Here is an 18854-nt window from a genome sequence, read left to right as displayed (position 1 = left end):
CGAGATGGTGTTTTAACCAGTAAAACACTTTTTATGTAAAGTATATGTATATGTGTGGAATTTGGAACATATGGAAAATGTATTGTAATGTATTGTATGTAAAATGTAATCTGTAAATTGCTACCAGAGATCATATTTTCTCCTTAAAGCAGAGGAAAGTTGACTGGACTACAGAACATTGGATTCCCACTCGCCATTCTCAAATCTCTAATCGTTAGCATCCTTTGTTGACACATACTGGATTTAGCACATATCAAAAAATACTCAGATGTCACTGGAAAAAGATAACCTCAAGCTCAGTGTGTATTACTGTCCATTTGGTGTAAAAATATGCTTCGTGTTTAAGTTGTAAATGTATTTATATTTTGCTGAATGAGTATCATATCATCATGCATGTTTTACCCCGTACGGGAACCCCATGAACACGGGATGGTGCTTTGATGCTCTTCTGTATGCAGCTGAAAGCTCATCACTTCTGACATTTTCAGAGCTGAACTACAGCTGGAAAAAACAAGTGGCATGCCTGGCGAAAGTCATTTCTCAGGATTCTTCAGAAGTAGTGCAATTCTGAGACTTAGCCACAAGGTTGTGCTAAGGATTAGAATTTGCTGCACTGGATTCTTGTTTAATACAAAAAATGCATTTCGTAATGGTGGTGGGCAACTTTATAAGCTAAGGTTCCTTTATTTTTTGTGGACAACAATCACATTAATTCAGCTGTTTTGCCCCCCAACCACTGAATTGTTAACCAGTCTGCAGCGACTCCACAATAACTACAAACTAAACAGTCTGAATTAAATGTAGTTTTCTTTGCCTGTGTTTTTGTTTTGGAATAGAAAATTAACATTAACAATTAAAAAATAATGCCCTGACAGTCCATGTTTATCAGACAAAAAGTAAGCAGGAGCTGAAAAAAGATTTCTGGTAATGGACAGACAGTTTTCATTTTAGGATAAACGTGTGTATCAGTCAGGTGTGGGCAGCTCTGTGACGCACACTGCAGTACGTGTGTGTTTGTGGAGATAAAAGCCGTACCTTTGTCCCTCATTGAAAGGCCAGCTCCCAGGTGTGCTGCACTGAGCTCTCACAGGCTGATGTACACACATGCACGGCAGATATGGGTGTGGCTTTACAGAATGCGCCCGTGACTTATAAAGACTTCCCCAAAGAGCCGAGGCCATTTTACCCCTCGTAACTGACACTTCCACACCGCCGCCAAACGCAGACGAGCTGAAGGTATGTTTCCGCTCAGTATCAACACAAGCCGAAGAAATATGTCTTCGATATTTCTTAAAAATATCAGAACCTACCCAGTCGCAGTCGGGTGAAAGTGAAAGTAGTTTGAGCCGTATGTACAGTAGTTTGAAAATGGCTGGTTTTGAATTTGCAGACGAGGCATTCGCTGTGTAAACGTTGAAAGGCTGGCGCTTCTTGCACCTTGTGTTGGGGCGGTGCTTCTCTCTCTGGTACAGATGTGAGCAGAGTCTGTGTGAAGAGGTAACTCCTGGCCTCAGAGGTCAAAGTACTGCCCTGCCGATCATGTAGTGATGAGGGCCATACAGTGTATGGAAGAGTGAGTGCAGTGCTTATAACATACTGTTTGTTGGATTTGTACCGTTTGCTGTGCCGAAGGAGACCGTGCCTTTACTCTGACAGTGAAGATTGTGATTACTATTCTTGATTCAACCTATTTATTATTAGTTATAATGAGTAGCCTACATTGCTATCACAGATGTGTAATTGTTTGAAGTGACTGACTCACCACCGTTATACGTAAACAATATGCATAGTAAACTAGATTAGTAGAGCATTTATAATTTCAGACGGCAAAATATGATAAATGCAAATGTTGATCATAACTGATATTTCAGCGAGAGCATCTGCAAAATGTGAATGTTATGCGCGGTGTAATTCAGAGTAATTCAGTGGGATATTGAAGCATCAGCAGCACGTAGACAGTGAATTGTCGCTGTATCTTATGGAGGTGAAATGCTTGGAGAGCTGGACTGTGCGCACTTCTTCAACATTTACATGAATGACTTTTTTTTCAGGCCAACCGACCAATAGAAACAAGCCGTTATCCCAGAAATACATGCACTGTATGCAAATTAACAAGACAGATAAACACACAGCAGGCACTCAAAGTCCAAATGCACACATGTATACACATTCCCGCTGAATTCAGGCTGGGTATTGGTGATGCTCCCTGGTTGTAAAATGTACTGACATGCAGTACTTTGAGGGCAGTGTGACTGAACACTTTTGACTATTTTATACAAAATTCTCACTAACAGTAAGTGGCCCAAAGTCACACTTTACTGAAATTTTCATGTGGTTTGTCCGTTGTGTTGGTTTATGATGGGCACTTTTGGATGAAAGGTAAGGCAGTGTTGGATGTAAATATACTGTATTTATATAGCGATTCACAATTTATGCCAATTATTTACTCATTCACACACACAGGCTGCCATGCAAGGCACAGGCCAGCTTGTCGGTAACAATTGGGGGCTTGGTGTCTTGCTCTACCTCCTGAGCTAATGTAGCTCGAAATCCATACTATGTTCTGCTGTGTACCTGAAGTGCTGTTTAACAGGCAGCCTGGAAGATAACTATTTTTTAGACTAGTTAAGTCTTCTGCTGCTGTAGCCTATCCACTTAGAGCTTTGCTGCGTTGTGTGTGCAGAGATGCTATTTGTGTTTCTGTCACCTTCCTGTCAGCTTCGACCAGTCTGGCCCTTCTCCTCTGACCTCTCTCATTAACAAGGCATTTCTGCCCATAGAACTGCTGCTCACTGGATATTTTTTGTTCTTCACACCATTCTCTGCAAACTCTAGAGACTGTGGTGCGTGAAAATCCCAGTAGATCCGCAGTTTCTGAGATACTCAAACCACCCTGTCTGGCAAAAAAATAATCATTCCACGGTCAAAGTCACTTAGATCGCATTTCTTCTCGTTTTGACATTTGTTCTGAAAAGCAGCTGAACTTCTTGACCAGGTCTGCATGCTTTTAAGCATTTAGTTGCTGCCACATGATTGGCTGATTAAATATTTGCATTAACGAATCTGGTGTACAGGTCAACCGAATAAAGTAGTAATCTATAGGTTGCAGATATGCAGACACCAGCAGTGTTTCTGTTTATGTCACTGAATACTGCGCTAATGAGGGGGGAGGGGAAGAGGAAGTTATCTTTCACTTCCTTACAGCCCACTCCAAAGCAAGCTTTCTCTCATGACACTATGGCAATAATTCAGTGCATCTACCGTGCGGGCTACCGTGCGGCTACCTCACACTATTAAACATTCACAATGTTATTGTGTCCTGGTAACTAGTTAAGCAACTTCACAACTAATACCAACAAATATCTAATGATTTTAACAATGATTATATGTTGGCTTATTGTAGTGAAATAAAATTCAGTTTTGATATCCAGTTCTTGGTCCATCTGATATGACTGAATAAATCTGCAGGAATAATAAACAGCCAATATTTTATATCGGAAGTTATGATAACAATATGGCATGATAAACAAAAAAACGTGTGTTCATTAATATAAACGGAGGAAGAAGACGAACCTTGTTCAGACAGTACCACTAAGGAATGGTGCTACTGTGAACCTTTTTTTGTTGTTGAAAAATTCACCACAGAGATGCAGCCTGATAGATCACTCCCCATGAATTTGGCTCTGCTTCCTCTCTGATTAAAAACAACTTACTTTTCTTGTCAGGGCAAAGCTCCACGCCCTGACAAAAATGATTTCAAGAATTCTTGGGCTCCATAATATTGACAGAAACAGCCTGTAGATTACTACAGGAAGTCAGATAAATGTTGAAACATTTAAAGAGCCTTTCCTGTTTAGGAAACCCGTTTGCCCTATTTTCGGGATGCTATTCACGACGGGCAGTTTTAATAAATAAATGATTAGCCTAGCCTGACTCTCAGTCACACTGAACTGTGTTTGGGTTGATATTGGCTAGAAACACTTGCTGGTAGCCAGACTAAATCTCACAGAATAACATTTCAGGTTACTGAGTCCTAACTCCACCTAACTCAAATCTGATCAAATGGAATTAATTAATTTATTTTCATCCCTATTTGAAGAAAATAGTCATTTGCAGCAGAAATATTACTGCGCAAAAATAATTAAACATTTCAGAACACATAGACATCAGACCATTGGGCCTGCCTTGGGACCACGTGTGTTCCAACTGTCCATTACTTAGCATGACATATGATATATTTTGACAGAATGATCGGAGTTGTGGATCGTGTTGTTGATATGTGTCACTGGTGTGCTAATGTTGCTTTTCAGAATGCTAACATGGTTAAAACCATTTTCATGTGTGCCTTCCGCTTTCTGTTGCAACACAGATACGAGGCAGGAAAATGCAGAAGCTTGAAGTGTGTGTGTGTGAATGGCTGGCATTTATATAGTACCTTTATCCAAAGCGCTGTACAATTGATGCTTCTTATTCACCCATTCATACACACACTCACACACCAACGGCAATTGGCTGCCATGCAAGGCACCAACCAGCTCGTCAGGAGCATTTAGGGGTTAGGTGTCTTGCTCAGGGACACTTCGACACAGCCCGGGCGGGGGATCGAACCGGCAACCCTCCGACTGCCAGACGACTGCTCTTACTGCCTGAGCCATGTCGCCCCCTCATGTGTGTGTATGTGTGCTGATTTATGAAAAAGCAGAAACCCTTGAGTAAAAACCTTGGCTTTCTGGGTACAATCTGTAATTTCCTGTGGGATACATAATATATCTGTCTGTCTGTCTGTCTGTCTAAGCTGGAAGGACCATTGTTTACTCTCTTCTCTCTTCTCCGTTAATGGAAAAAAAACTAAAATTCCACACGATTCAATTCTAAATAGCCTGCTTAAAAACGATGTAGAAGTAAAATTAGATTGAATCACATACATGTCAATAATATTGTTTGGATCTGGGATGTGGATGTACAGGGACAGACAGAATCTGATGTAAACAGCTGTGAAGAGTGTTCTGCAGGAGGAGAGAATTCACACAACATCACAGACAGGGAGGATCCACAGTGGGGACCAACAGTGGGGATCAACTGCACCAAAATCAACAGTGAGCTCATATAGACTGTGACAGTGAGCTCATATAGGCCAATACAGTGAGCTCATATAGACCAATGCAGTGAGCTCATATAGACTGTTGCAGTGAGCTCATATAGGCCAATGCAGTGAGCTCATATAGACTGTTGCAGTGAGCTCATATAGACTGTGACAGTGAGCTCATATAGGCCAATGCAGTGAGCTCATATAGACCATTGCAGTGAGCTCATGTAGACTGTTGCAGTGAGCTCATGTAACTGTTGCAGTGAGCTCATGTAACTGTTGCAGTGAGCTCATGTAGACCACTGCTGTTTGGGGAGAGCCCTGACAAAGTGATCTAGGATCAGCAAATCATGAACGGAATCCAGGTGTTTGACGAATGTGGCAATGTAAATTCATGTTTTAAACCCCGTCAGATACGTATCTGTTTGCCTTCCCAGCATGCACTGCCTCGCAGAGCCACCCTCACCGCGATTGTCACCAGGAAAAAAAAGGTTGCTTTTCTCCTTGTGCATAATGCAGCACTTGTTCTTTATTGGCTGAGATGCAACACGTGGGGAATTTACTCCAGTCAACTGAGAGTGTAGGCTGCATGCATGGAAGTAAAACGAAGCAACATGTTCTGGCTTGTTTACAGCCAATGAGGAGAGAAATGAGATGTCAGGGGTGGGGTGGGGTGTGATGTAGGCGAAAGGTGTGCAGAGGAGTCTCAGGTATGCTGTTGACTGTCAGGTTGGTTGGCAACCTGTGGTTGCCATGCGAATGCTGTGTAATTGGACACCGGGGCAGAAATGGTGAGGTAAGAGAGAGAGGGGCCGGGGAAAAGGGGAGGGATGTAAAGGCAGTATGTACAACAGGATTTTCTAGTTCTAACCAAAGCAGCTGTTCCTCAACTGCCCAAATGCTGCCTGCTGGGAGAGTAAGAACGGGCGCTAAATGAGCGATCGACCGAAGAAGGAGCCAGGTACAAGGGCTGCTCCCCACCGCAAACAGTGCTATTCCAAAGGGCAAACACCGGAGATAATCTCATCTGTTTACACAAGCCAGAGTCAGTGAACAGACTGCCTCCTTCACGCGGTTCAGCCTGCTTTGAGGAAGTGCGTGGAAGTGGTTCAGGCCTGCGGTCGAATGTCACGACAGCATTATTGACAGGGAATTTTACATCATCCTGAACCTGCTTTCAACTGGCTGGATTTAATCAAGGAACAACATCACTTGAACTGAAAATGAAACCTTTGTAATTGAAATTAACTAGGATACTCTTGCTCGTGTGTTTTAGGTATGCACTTAAAAGCACGGATTGAAATGTCGTGATGAAATTGCGTAGACACAGATGTGTTTTCGAGAAGAGGGAGTGAATGTAATGTGCTGTAAACTCTTTGATTCTCTGGTTGTTTGAGTAGTTACTGAGCAGGGGCAGTTATAAGGGACATCGAAGCAAGCTTTAAGAACTACATTTTATTGTTAAGTTGTTTTGTAGTATATAACAGGAAAAAAGGTTTTAATATGGACTTCTACAACTATCCCAGAAATGTTTCGTAATCATAAAATGTAATTTGGTTTGGTTAATTCCCGTTTCCATTCTCTCTTACAAGTCTTTACAAAAATATTTTTCCTGGCTCTCTTCGGTTTTTTGAACACCGACAACAGAAAGAATTCAAACAGTCCGACCTCGTCCAGCCAATGAGACGGCGTCTTGGCATGTAGAGAGTAAGAAGGCAGTTTTCGAGGCCGTTTCCGTTGCGAAAGCAGCCGTTTGGTCGGGCTGTGAGGCGCTGCTGCAGTCCGGAGCCGCAGCTGCGCTCTGCGCGCCCCTGTTTGTCGTGACGCGGTCGGCCTGCTTCCTTCCTCCCGAGCGCTCAGCTGCAGGCTGGAGATAAGGAGGGGGACAGGGCAGCCACAGATCCCCTCAGACCTCCGGAGCAGCTCGCACACCCGCAGAAGCGTAGGGAGAGAGGGGGAGAGTCCTCTTCCCAATCAGGCCCGTCGTGAAACAGGCTGGGCTCGCTCGCACAGAGGCCGTGTGGAACATCACCCTCAGCTCCAGGTCTCATGTGATCTCAGTTAGGCGGCAGCCTGTTGCTCTGCTCTTGGGGAGGGTTTCTGCTGGCAGAATGCCGCTGTTGTTTACAGGATAGTAGTGTGTGTGTGTGTGTGTGTGAGAGAGAGAGAGAAACAGAGAGGGAGAGAAACAGAGGGAGAGAGAAACAGCGGGAGAGCGAGGGAAACAGAAAGAGAAACAATGTTTTAGTTTTTCTTCCCTTTTTTACATTTTCAGGTCCGGATTAGCTCTTCCTCCTTCCTCTTCTCCATATCAGCACCCGTTTCTGGCTCAGTCTGTCGAAGATGGCACACAACAGTACCAACTCGCTGACCTGAAGGATTTCGTTTTTCTGGGGGTTTTTTGCCTGTGCTTTTCTGAGAGACCGGGGAACGCCGAATGTTCGGAAACTGAGCTCTCTGGGTGGCTGAACAGAAACTGAAAACACAAGAGTGAGACAGAAATCCGGAGAAGCATCCTGACATGAAACACTAACCCCTGAGAGGCAGCATCAGCATGGCGGCTGCAGTGGGCCAGGGGGAGATCCTCTTCGAGTTCGCCAGTACGTGCATGGACAGCGAGCAGCAGGTAGGTGACTGACCCGCACACAAACACCACCATTCCACAGCCAGTGGGTTCTGACAGCTATCACTCCTGAAAAGCACTTCACCGAAACACAAAAAGCCTGGGAAATTAAGTTTGTTGGAGCTGTTGGATTTTTTTTAAGACAACAGTGAAACGGCATATGTGGAAATTGATCAAAGATAAATTCTGTGCCGATATCACAACTTATTTGTGACAGTTTGTAATGCGTGGAGCAGCTTCACAAGCCATGCAGTGAAGGCAGAGATGCTAGGGATGTTCGAGTCAAAGTGCAGTGTTGAACACTTTCGAGTTTGTTGGTTAATGGCGAGCTTAGATGGACTGAATGGCCTGTTCATGCTATTCTGGGTTCTTGTGTTCTTTTGTTAACCCGCGCTGATAACGAAGAGCGCAGTAGCAGCAGTGCGTGCACACGCGGTTACTGGCATTCACAGTCGGCCCAGTGCCATAGAGACAAGCCCAGGGGGGATATCCTGGGTTTTCCAGTGTCATTCCCCATACCAGCCAGAGGCGTGGCTTGTTATTGCAGTCTGTCTGTTTTCATGCTCGCTCTCCAGAGGGAGGACATCGTCAGGGTATCCAATCATCTCTGTCCTGAGAATGACAACATGGACACACACAGTACCCAGCTCCAGCTGTAAGTCTTATTCTGTAGAGCTTTGTGCTACTGCACACCAGCACTTGGCAGGAGGGGAAGCCTCTAAAAGTTCTCCGTCCGTCCAAACGTAAACTAAGCCTCTTGAACTGGCATTAGGACGAGCCAAAAGTTAAGTTTGCGCATACAAACTGCAGCTGTCATTGGCTGTGTTTTCTTTTGTACATTTCTGCAACACACACCAGATCCAAAGCGAAGTTAGATTTGAAAGTGGAGCGGCGTCACTACACATGTTCTCTAAAGGTCACTTTAAGGGTGAAGTACTTTCACATACATAGTCAATACAGCAGCTTTAATGTCGCCTCTGGATTGCTTCATAGCATGATAATATCTTAAGTTCATCCAAGTATCTCTGAAGGAAATATAAGGCTTTTATTGTGCCGGAATAGTTTTAGTTTAGGTTGACACATATATAGCATTCACTACGGGAAGCCAACATGTGCCTGTGTTAGACTGTACTGCACTGTATATTTAATGACAGCAGCAATTCATTTTTGTAAAGTGTTTATTTTGGGGAAGAACAGGCATTTGTAACAATATGGATTTTTTTTTGTTGTTGTTAAAATGACAATGACAAATATTGGCAGCATTAGGGATATTGTTAACAAGCTTAAGGCTTCTTGAGTTCTTGACTTCTCATGTGGAAGAAAAGTGAATTTCCATCGATATGCAAACCTCAAACTGACCTGAAAAACCCCCCGCCTGCACTCTCAGTCATGTGATTGTTAACCTTCCATTTCGTAATCACTGGAAACAAAGTGAGACCAGCCTGAGCACAGGGTCCTGAAGTCACCTTATCTTCCAGACTTGTCTTCCATCGGATATGTGCTTGTGTTCACATACGCACACACAGCCACACACACACACACACACACAATCAGTTGTTTCTCTGCAAGTTAAAACTGAAAAATGACGAAATTAAATTTAGATACTGTACTGTATATATAAATTGTAAACAGTATCAGTCGTGATTGTGAGTGCAAAACATCCATGTGTCTTTGAGTGCATCAGTGGTGTAGGTATAAGAACAAAGTATGAATATCTAAATGTCATGTGTTGAAGTGTCTGGAAAGTGTTCGGTACACACTGTATATGCCAGTGTTTCTGCAGTGAATATCTGAACTTGCGGCATTGTATCTATGGACCACATGCATGTACATACAAACATTCCTTGGCAACCCATCTACACTCCACATAAGTCTTGCGCTGAACCAGCACAATGAATGAAAGTGAAGAGACAGTGAAGATATTGGGCTGTACACAAGCTGACAAAGAGACAGCGAGAGGAAGCATGAAGCCTGTTCTTCCACTTTCTGTCTGCCAAAACTGCCACTGTCAGTTCGCTCATTTTATAACTTTCCCATTGTCTCAAGTGTAAGGACTATTCTAAGGTTACCTTGCCTCAAGGCTGAATTCTACAACACTTCCCATATATCTTCCTAGACCAACAGTGCTGACCTGAGATCAGTGTTCTTATAGTCATTGCTTGAGGTCATGTGTGCTCTTTCGGCTTGAGTACTGATGGGAGGTCAGTTTGTTGTGCTTCCAGGGAGGGACAGAGTTTGACTGAAAATATGAAGTGAATCTAAACTCGACTGATTTAGCACACGAATAAAATGACATAAACGTCAATAAAATGACAAGCTTACATCTATGGCATGGCGTTGCAGCGTATAATATTTAAGAAGAGTGGGGGGGGGGCTAAAATGGTTGTACTTTGAGTTGTACTCAAAGCGGGACCACTTTCTGTTATATCAAGGCAAGAGCAGTCACCTCAAAGGTCAGAAATGAAACCACTTCAGTCCACATCACACCCACTTCAATCTGTTCTATTCACAAATGAATAAATAAATGACACAATATCCGTGACCCTCTTGTAGCTGGATGACTCCCTGGCGTTCCCAGCCGTGATTGTGGAGCAGGTGCCGGGTGCCCATGTTCTAGAATATTCCGGTCTTTCATGTGAGCAGACAGCGTCAGACGGTCTCCACCCTGTCACCATGGAGATGGCGAGGGAGCTGGGGTTGGCTGAGGAGGATGTCAGCATCACAGGTAACTCCACCTCAAAGGATACAATGTCTGCCGCCTTGGCATTTTACTCTGGATTCAAGATGTGCAGATGTCTTGATTCATCAGGTCTGTCTGTTAAGTTTTAATTTGCCATTTTTATTTCCTATTTTCTGTACTAGCCATCATCAATCTCAGTCTATTATGGCCATATATAACCAAGAATAATGAAATACAATTCAGTCTGCAAACCAACAACATACGGTAGTTGGATATACAATAGTAGAACATTGAAAAGTGGACATGGAAACCCCCTCCATAAAAACATTCCATATGTTCACATGGTGCATATTCTACTTTACTTTCCACCGTCAGATAAATTATCTGTACATTTCTCTGAAGTGGAAAGTTCAGTTTGTCACCACTATTGGCAGTAATATCAGTAGTATCTAATAAACTGTAATCTACACCTCACAGGCATAGGCTCAGAGAACACAAACCTGAAACTTAATTCAGAGCATGCTGAGACAGGAAGGTTCCATAGGTTATTTTTCTGTCATATCACTTCTCATCTCTCATTTAACATTTTTGAAATCCTGAACTAACATATTTCATGATCTCAGAATGACCATCCTCTTTACCATAAATATCAGTGTATGTGTTTGTAATAATTAGATAAACTTTTGGTCTTGTTAAAATCCTAAATACTAACCTGGATCTGAAGATAACTGTCCCCTCCCCAAAAATCCTCTTAACAAAGCCTTAACAGACCACACAGAAATACCGACTTTAATAAAATGAAGATACATATGTAAAGAGAAGTCCTTTGTGCCATGGTCTTATACGTGTGAATGACGTTATATGAATCTATTTGCACAATACCTGACATATTTCTGCAAGTGTTTAGCTAATATTGTTACCTACAATCTGCCACCAGTTTAATTTGAATGAAAATAATAACTATTAGATAAACTAGCCAGCTAGCCACCGCTCAGATTAATACAGTATTTGTGTAATTGAATGCATTTTATTCGAAGATATTCTCTACTGTAGAAGCGGATCTCTACAAGTCACGTCTGCTGCGGTCAATTGGAAATAGTTTTCCTCACGTCCAATGTGCGTCCAATCAAATGCCCCATAACGTGAGCACAATTTAACCACACCCCTGGACACAACCTCCTCAATTTCCCTTACTGCTGTGCACTTTGAGTTGTAAATAGCTGGGGTATTGTTTCGGTTTTCCTGACTCCGCCTCTTTAGCTTCAGTACTTCGACCAACCTTTTGGGAATAGGTTATACAGGAAATGAAAAACACCAACCACTTTTAACTGTACCGGAAGCTTTCAACCTAAACCTTACCTGAACTGAAATAATTAGCTTGACAGCATGCTAGATTTACTTCAGTGCAATTCTGTAAGTAACAGTTACACAGCTTGTGCATGAGTCGGCTAGCAAAATACTTTATAAGCGAACCATGTTATCTTACACTATGCCAGAATGTGAAAGCTTTATCTTTCGGAAGTGTCTTTCGTTTATATCAAGCAATAGTTAATGACCTGACTAAAGTGTTGTAGGAACTTGCAACAGCGGTAAATCAAGGAATTGGAATGGATCTACTAATTAAAGCAGGTAACTAACTAGCCTACTACTCACGGTTTATCTTGTTCTTGTAACTTATAATTAAGCTAGCATTTGCAAACTCAAAACAACATTATTGGCGTTAGCCACAGTGGAAAGAACGTAGCTAGCAAGCTATCGAACTAGGCAATCCCCTAATTTGACCTGATAAAAGTTATCGTTAGCCTAAAGTTTTATGAATTACAAAGTTGCATGAAAGTTTTAGCAAAATACCTATACCAAATGTGTAGGCTACTAATGTGTGTTTAAGTTCAGCGTCCGCAAACGTTAATTATTATGTTAGAAAAATGGCTATTTGGCGAGTGCGCATTGGGTTTTTGCAACAACAAAAAAATTCAATTTCTGCTGATGTCAGTTCTTGTTAGCCGATGGTTGAAGTGCACCTGAATTTTGCCTAAGAATTTAAGGTTAAACTGATATTTTAATCATAATATTAATGTTGATTTCGGAAAAAAAAAATTCTGTTGTCCTCCCTACTGTTAATTTTCCTGGTTGACTTCACGCCACGCATACATGGCAGTTCGAACTCTCAGAATTCTGACTGCAGCCAGGTCAATATTTTCGCTGGACACTTCTCATATCCCGCCTTAAAACTTGAAAGTCCCAGCTGATTGGTGAATAGTTTAAATGGATTTTGATAATAGATATGTCAGGCAAATTGTATGGGTTTGTGCAACTCGTTTATGCTAGCTACACCATACTAACCTCATACAGGGACCAGTAAAGTCGTAGAACACACTAGCACCTAGTTCTTGTAAGTTTTATCACCACTACTGTAAAGTCGAAAAGTGGACAAACATTAGAAATGTATTGGCGAGCACACAGCGGTCTACATTCTAAAGCTCCACTTTGCCCTCCCTACCTAAGTGTTCATAAATTGGCCCCCCCAAAGTGCAGTATTACCGCAGTGCTACTGGATGCCGACATTAACATGCAACAAACCGGATAATTTCACTGCACGAGATGAACCATGCAACGCTTTCCTTTGTATTACTGATAGCATAGTAGCCTATGTTTTATTCGAAACACAATTAGACCTTTTAATAACACTTGTTCGTTATAGTGGAGGCTTCCTATAAGGATGAGAATGAGGACACCATAGAAGTTGCAGAGGCGCTTTTGCACATGGATTCGCCGGGCGACTCTGACGAAAGGCGCATTCGTGAGTTGTTTGCAAATCATTTTCATATTGTGAATATTTATTGCATTGCCATTGTCTTGTGTCATTACATTACATCCATTCGTTTGGCTGACGCTTTCGACTCTCGTGGTGGCGTTATTATTGTTGTCAAATAATATGATAAATAATAACAATTATTCTTCTGTAAAACCATTGCAATCACAATGGAGGTAAATACAGTAACATCCAAAGCATTAAAGTGCAATACCAGCCAGTGGAATTGACAAAATCTGTGGATTTCCATCACCAATCAGAAGATACTCTTTTTGTTTCTTGTCCAAAAGCCTTTGTTGAAAACCCAGAGCTGGGAGCAGCAGTTTAAAGTTTAGTTTCAACTTCCTATATTTGATCTCACAGGCCATGAGTTCTCTTCTCCCTTTCGCTTCTAGGCTGTTATTTCATCAGCATTCTGTTGTGAATTTTCAAAACCTGTCCTGCAGTTCTATAAGACAATCAGCAGGGAGTTTGTTCCAAGCATGTTGGAAAACTTGCCACAGTTCTTCTGCAGACTTTGGTTGGCTCCTTGCTTCTGATCTCAGACAGCCTTGATCAAGTTTTTATGTCAAAAGTATTTTGCTTACAGTAATATGTTACTTTTTAAAATTAAATACAAAAATGTCTCTGTAAAATTAAATCTTTTGGAAAATGAATATTTGGAAATGTGTTCTTTTATACTAACACACACAAAAAAAATAAACATATATATATAATAAAGTCTAGAGTGCCTAAGACTTCTGCACAGTACTATACAAGCACACATTTCAAAGCTGATTGTGGTTTTTGAGAGTTAGAGTTACGAGTCTACACTACTTCTCTGCGTAGACTTGACGTAGAAGTATAAATCAGGCTTAAATGAGCACATACTCTCTAGCTTCAACCACCTGCCTCAATCAGCTATTTCATCATGTGCTACTGCTTGGTACATATTAAAATAAGCTGGTGGATGATTAAACAAAATAGAAAAACAAAGAGCATTGTAATTGTTAACTTGATGTCCAACAGTGCAATAAATTGGAATTGTCTTGAGGTCCAAGGGCCGAGAATCCATCTGGACTGGTGGTAGAGTACCCAGTCTCCAGATAGCATTAGCTAGAACTGTTGTTCTGTGGTCTTCCTAATTTTACCTTCTCAGCAAAAAAGTATGGCAGTAGGCAAATTAATATTAGTGCTGTTTTCATGGTGACTGGTATACCTTCATGAATTTTGCTGCTTGGGTGTTAGCAATCAGAAGAAAAATAATGTTCTGGTTCATAGTTTATTTTTCCATTCAGGATTTGAATGGAAGTTTCAGGAAGTCTACCTGCTTTCTCACACTCATTCCTGTTCCTTTGCCCCCATCACCCACCCACACGCTCGGTTTGTTTACCCACAGCTGATGTGTTCGAGCGCCCAGTGAGCTCCATGGCCCACTCTGCAAATGAATTTCTCCACGCCCGTATCCAGAGTGGTCCTAGGCCTGAGGGAGTGACCCACATACCCAATAAGAAAGGTAGTGTGCCCGGAGAGGTGGCATAAAGGCAGGGGAGACGCGGAGTAAACACTGGCTCTTTGTTACCAACTTGGTTTCAGCTGAACACCTATATTGTTAAACAGTCACCTAAAAACGTATCTTACTCTGAAAGAAAATGCCTGAAAAATTTGAATTTTATTACTCTACTTTATTGTTCTACTGCTCTGTAAAATCATATCTGTTATAGGAAGGTCATACACATGAGAGCACAGTTGCAGTGCGCTGAATTGTAATGACTGGAGTATGTTCTGTGTGTGGTCAAGTCTGTGTTCTTCTGTGACAGTGGCAGTGAGGAAGAGGCCTCGGTCTCAGTCCCCAGCTCCTGACTTCACTGTGAAGAGGAGATCTAGGGAGGGAAAAGGTACCGTGTGACTGTGCAGTTCTGTGGTCATAAATGAAGATGGACAGAACAAAATGTTTGCATGAACTTCCATGAATAAGGCTAGATGAACATCAGAACACATAGCAGAATCCAAATATCCTGCAGCCAGCTCACTTCCACACATTGATTGGCATGCAGAAGCATTAACGGGTAATCACAATATACTAATGATCAACATGATCTACTGCGATCGCACACCTTGCGAAACACAGATCAGCTGTACCTGTTGGAGTTGAATATCTGTCCAGCACATGCGGTGTCTGTGACTTCCTGCCTGGTCCCCTGCAAACAGGAAACCAGCTGTACCTGTGGGAGTTCCTGATGGCTATGCTGCAGGACGAGACCACCTGTCCGAGGTACATCAAATGGACCCACCAGGAGAAGGGCATCTTCAAGCTGGTGGACTCCAAGGCTGTGTCGCGCCTGTGGGGCAAACACAAAAACAAGCCTGACATGAACTATGAGACCATGGGCCGGGCGCTTAGGTGAGCCTCTAACCTCCTCTTCATCGTCATCATCATCTTAAAAATATCAAGATTAATCCCACATTTCTTTGATGTATCCCCAATTTGAAGCCCAGTTCCATTTGTAAGCCTTTCCCTCGTGTTTCAGTGGAGTTGATGTTCAGGTTTTAAGTGAGTCGTGTTTCACGCAGGAATTGGTCGTGTTGACCCTGTTTGTTTGTTTGTTTGTTTGTTTTGCCATGGCAGATACTACTACCAGCGTGGGATCCTGGCCAAAGTGGAAGGACAGAGGCTGGTGTACCAGTTCACAGAGATGGCCAAAAACCTGGTGGACACGGACGATCCGTCGGGCGACCGCGACCGCTCGTTTGAGGAGAAAGCGCTGTCGGAGAACCCCTCCCCGCCCCGCCCCGCCCAGAAAGCGTCTAACCGTGGGGCGGGAGGGGGGAGGCAGAAGGCCAAGCGGACTGAAGGACAGCCCAGCTCTGCGGCGGCCCAGCCCAGCGCAGTCCTCCAGCCACCGGGGGGCGACTCTGGCAGGACCACCAGAGCGGAGAAGCCCCTGGGCCTGATCCAGCAGCAGCACCTGCCCATCGTCTCAGCCGAGATGCTGCGGACCCTGCAGAACATCCAGACGCTGCAGGCGGGGCCGACCGGGTCCGTGTTCAGAACCGTGCAGCTGCTGGAGAACCTGCAGAGCGAGCAGCAGAGAGAGGCAGCGGCAGGGGACGACCAGCAGGGGGCGATGTTCCAGCCACTCAGGTACAGAAGTGGGGCGCAATATCTGTAATAGTACAGCTTTTTTAAAGGTATTTTGATATAACGCATCAATTCCCTGAAATTTGACAACAGAATGGCAATTTTCAGACAGCCATCATATCTCGGTCGAATGTTGGTGATGTGGATATGTTGAAACTCTTTTAGCCGCACACACAATCCAAGTAAAGGAACTTGTAAACTGCACAGATTCAGTTTCATATTCTAGACTGGGAAAATGAGGAAACGAGCACTGTTCTATTGTCTCAGGCCCTCGGGGGGAAAGTATTGAGTCACTGAGAAACAAGGGCTGGGTTCAAAAACGTACATGAAATATTTGAACTCTTTAGATGGTGGCAGAACTTGAAAACGTTACTGCAGATTTTTTTATATTCAGTTGCTTATTTTAACCAGAATGTGTAGTTGCGAATCAAGACCCGTATGGGATAGTTTCTGTTCCATTTGAAAGCAGAGGCAGTGTGTTGCTCTGTGTCCCTACTCACTTGCTAATCCTGGGCAACATTGTTGTAAGGTGATTGACGTGCATTGGCTTGCATGGAACTATTTTTAATTTTTACCTGAATGACCGCTTTTCCGCGGAGTGATAATTGACATAGAATGTAAACAATCATTAGAAGTCATAGCAGTGGTATATCATTATTTTGTAACTGCTATTAACCAATCAGATTGCCAAATTTGTCCTGCCCATTTTATGAAAAGGGTTAACATATTTAATGTAATTGTTTCACCCATGTCTTAATTCAGGACCAATGATGTTTTTTTCTTGACCTTTGGCTCACTTCCTGTTCTCTCCAGAGTTTCGGCAGTGGAAGTCTCGTCGCAGACGCTTGTCGACGACCAATCCCTACAGCCCATAATGCTCCAGGCCGTCCCTCTGACCACCGCCGTGGACGGCAAAGACGTTTCAGCCCAGCCCAAGTACTTCCTGCAAACTGATCCGTCCACCCAAATGGTGACCTTGGTGATGGAGACGGTGCCCTGCAGTGAGCTGGCCGGCCAGCAGGTGGCGTGTACGGACTCATCCCCTCTGAGCACGCTCCCTTCCCCCTCGGTGGCCAGGGCCACCTCCGTGGTGACGCTCCCAGGGGGCGGGCAGCAGCTGGTGACTCAGCCCCCCGGGACGGTCATAGCGTCGGTGGTCACGGCTCCAGAGAGCAAGCCGGCGGTGACGGAGGAAGTGGAGGAACTGGATCTGGAGAGCCACCCGGGGATGAAACTGGAGCACTTTAGCGTGGTGGTCCTCAACGACTCCTGGGTGGGCTACGACCCCGACCGCAAGGATCCCGAGTCCTGAGCCCCGCTGGCAACCAAAAAGCACTGCCCTCCAGATCTAACCAATGGGTGCTCATCTCTGGTCCTGTTAGAGACTTGCCACACGGCTGAGTCTGTGTGCTGGCAGATTGTACCACCCCCAGCTGAAGAGGGCTCAACTCATGCAGTAAACTCGGATCATTTGAATAATCTCATCCTCTGGCTCTCCAAAAGCCATGTTTAAGCTAGTTTTTCAGCTTAATGCAGCCGTATAACTGTATGTTGGCAAATGTCATTCAGAATCACATCACATACACAAACACTTTCTTCTCAATTTCATCATTGTTCAAGATATGTTCTTAAATTGACACACGCAACTGGGGGAGCCATTTCCTAGTGGTCAAATAACAGAACAGCAGGTCAGGAGTAGCATGTCAAGTGAATCTCTGGTGCCATCAGGCTATTGGGGAAAATTTTTGAATTTCATTTTCACAGGTGGCCTCATTTTAAGTAGGGTTCTTTTTCTTATATGCCAGAGGATAACTCCACATTACCAAACATTGCAAACATACCGTACTGTGACAATGCTTGTGATGCACAAAAACGCACTGTTAGATAATAATTTGTATGGAATATGTTCCAGTCCACTCGAGCGGTGGAAAAGGAAAATATGTACTGTGGTATGTTGCCTGACAGCAAAATTCACCCTTTACCCAATATCTTGTGAGCAGTTTTCAGTTTCTTGCCTTACACTTGAGATTACAGCATTTGTTTTTCCCTTTGTTTGCTTGACAATCTGATGAAATAAAAATGTGCTATTTTTCTACCAAAATATTTGTTCTCTTGCTTGTCGTATGACTGCCACACAACTTGATGCATTTTTTATGGCTTGCACCTTAGATGTTGCTACTCAACAACATTCATTTTTTTATTTTTATTTTCTGTTGGGAGTGTTGCATTTCACATGTGATGACATCAATCCATTGCTATTTGAAATTCATTCAAATTAATTTAGTGTCAATTCATCATTTTTCTATTTAAAAAAACATTTGATATCTTCTCACAATAGCATTTTTGTAGTGATGTCAATACTTCTCCTCTATATGCTGTTTTCCACTGGTGGTGTTAGGTTGACATTCCCAATGATGCTCCCACAGAACGTTGCATCCCAAATGCTTTTAAATTCCAAAAAGTAGCTTTAGAAAAAAATAGGTTTCAATTATTGTCTCAGAGCACATTTTTGGTTGCCTCAAGGCAGTCTTT

The 18854-nt window shown here is 43.1% G+C and overlaps 1 protein-coding gene across 6 annotated transcripts; it reads left to right on the top strand.

Moving 5' to 3' along the window:
- Positions 1 to 1099: 1099 nt before the first annotated feature.
- Positions 1100 to 18423, top strand: LOC133116343 (ETS-related transcription factor Elf-1-like). Of its 6 annotated transcripts, none has more exons than XM_061225788.1 (9): positions 1100 to 1236; positions 7362 to 7712; positions 10263 to 10434; positions 13091 to 13189; positions 14580 to 14696; positions 15001 to 15078; positions 15392 to 15584; positions 15810 to 16325; positions 17136 to 18423. In XM_061225788.1, exons 2-9 carry the CDS (start codon positions 7641 to 7643, stop codon positions 17632 to 17634), a joined length of 1746 nt encoding a protein of 581 aa, XP_061081772.1. In that variant the 5' UTR covers positions 1100 to 1236; positions 7362 to 7640; the 3' UTR covers positions 17635 to 18423. The 6 variants fall into 6 exon arrangements, with proteins under 6 accessions (XP_061081772.1, XP_061081773.1, XP_061081774.1 ...); XM_061225789.1 differs by lacking the exon at positions 1100 to 1236 and adding an exon at positions 5935 to 6047; XM_061225790.1 differs by lacking the exon at positions 1100 to 1236 and adding an exon at positions 6063 to 6362.
- Positions 18424 to 18854: the final 431 nt, after the last annotated feature.

Source organism: Conger conger, chromosome 17 (assembly GCF_963514075.1).
Source record: "Conger conger chromosome 17, fConCon1.1, whole genome shotgun sequence".
NCBI classification, from domain to species: Eukaryota; Metazoa; Chordata; class Actinopteri; order Anguilliformes; family Congridae; genus Conger; species Conger conger.
The sequence above is the reverse complement of the archived record's forward strand: the minus strand, read 5'-3'. Positions and strand labels throughout refer to the sequence as shown.

Coding starts and splice junctions, on each gene's coding strand:
- LOC133116343 (XM_061225788.1), top strand. CDS start 7,641: ATGGCGGCTGCAGTGGGCCAGGGGGAGATCCTCTTCGAGTTCGCCAGT. Junction 10,435..13,090: donor GGAGGATGTCAGCATCACAG/GTAACTCCACCT, acceptor TGTTCGTTATAG/TGGAGGCTTCCTATAAGGAT. Junction 16,326..17,135: donor GCGATGTTCCAGCCACTCAG/GTACAGAAGTGG, acceptor TGTTCTCTCCAG/AGTTTCGGCAGTGGAAGTCT.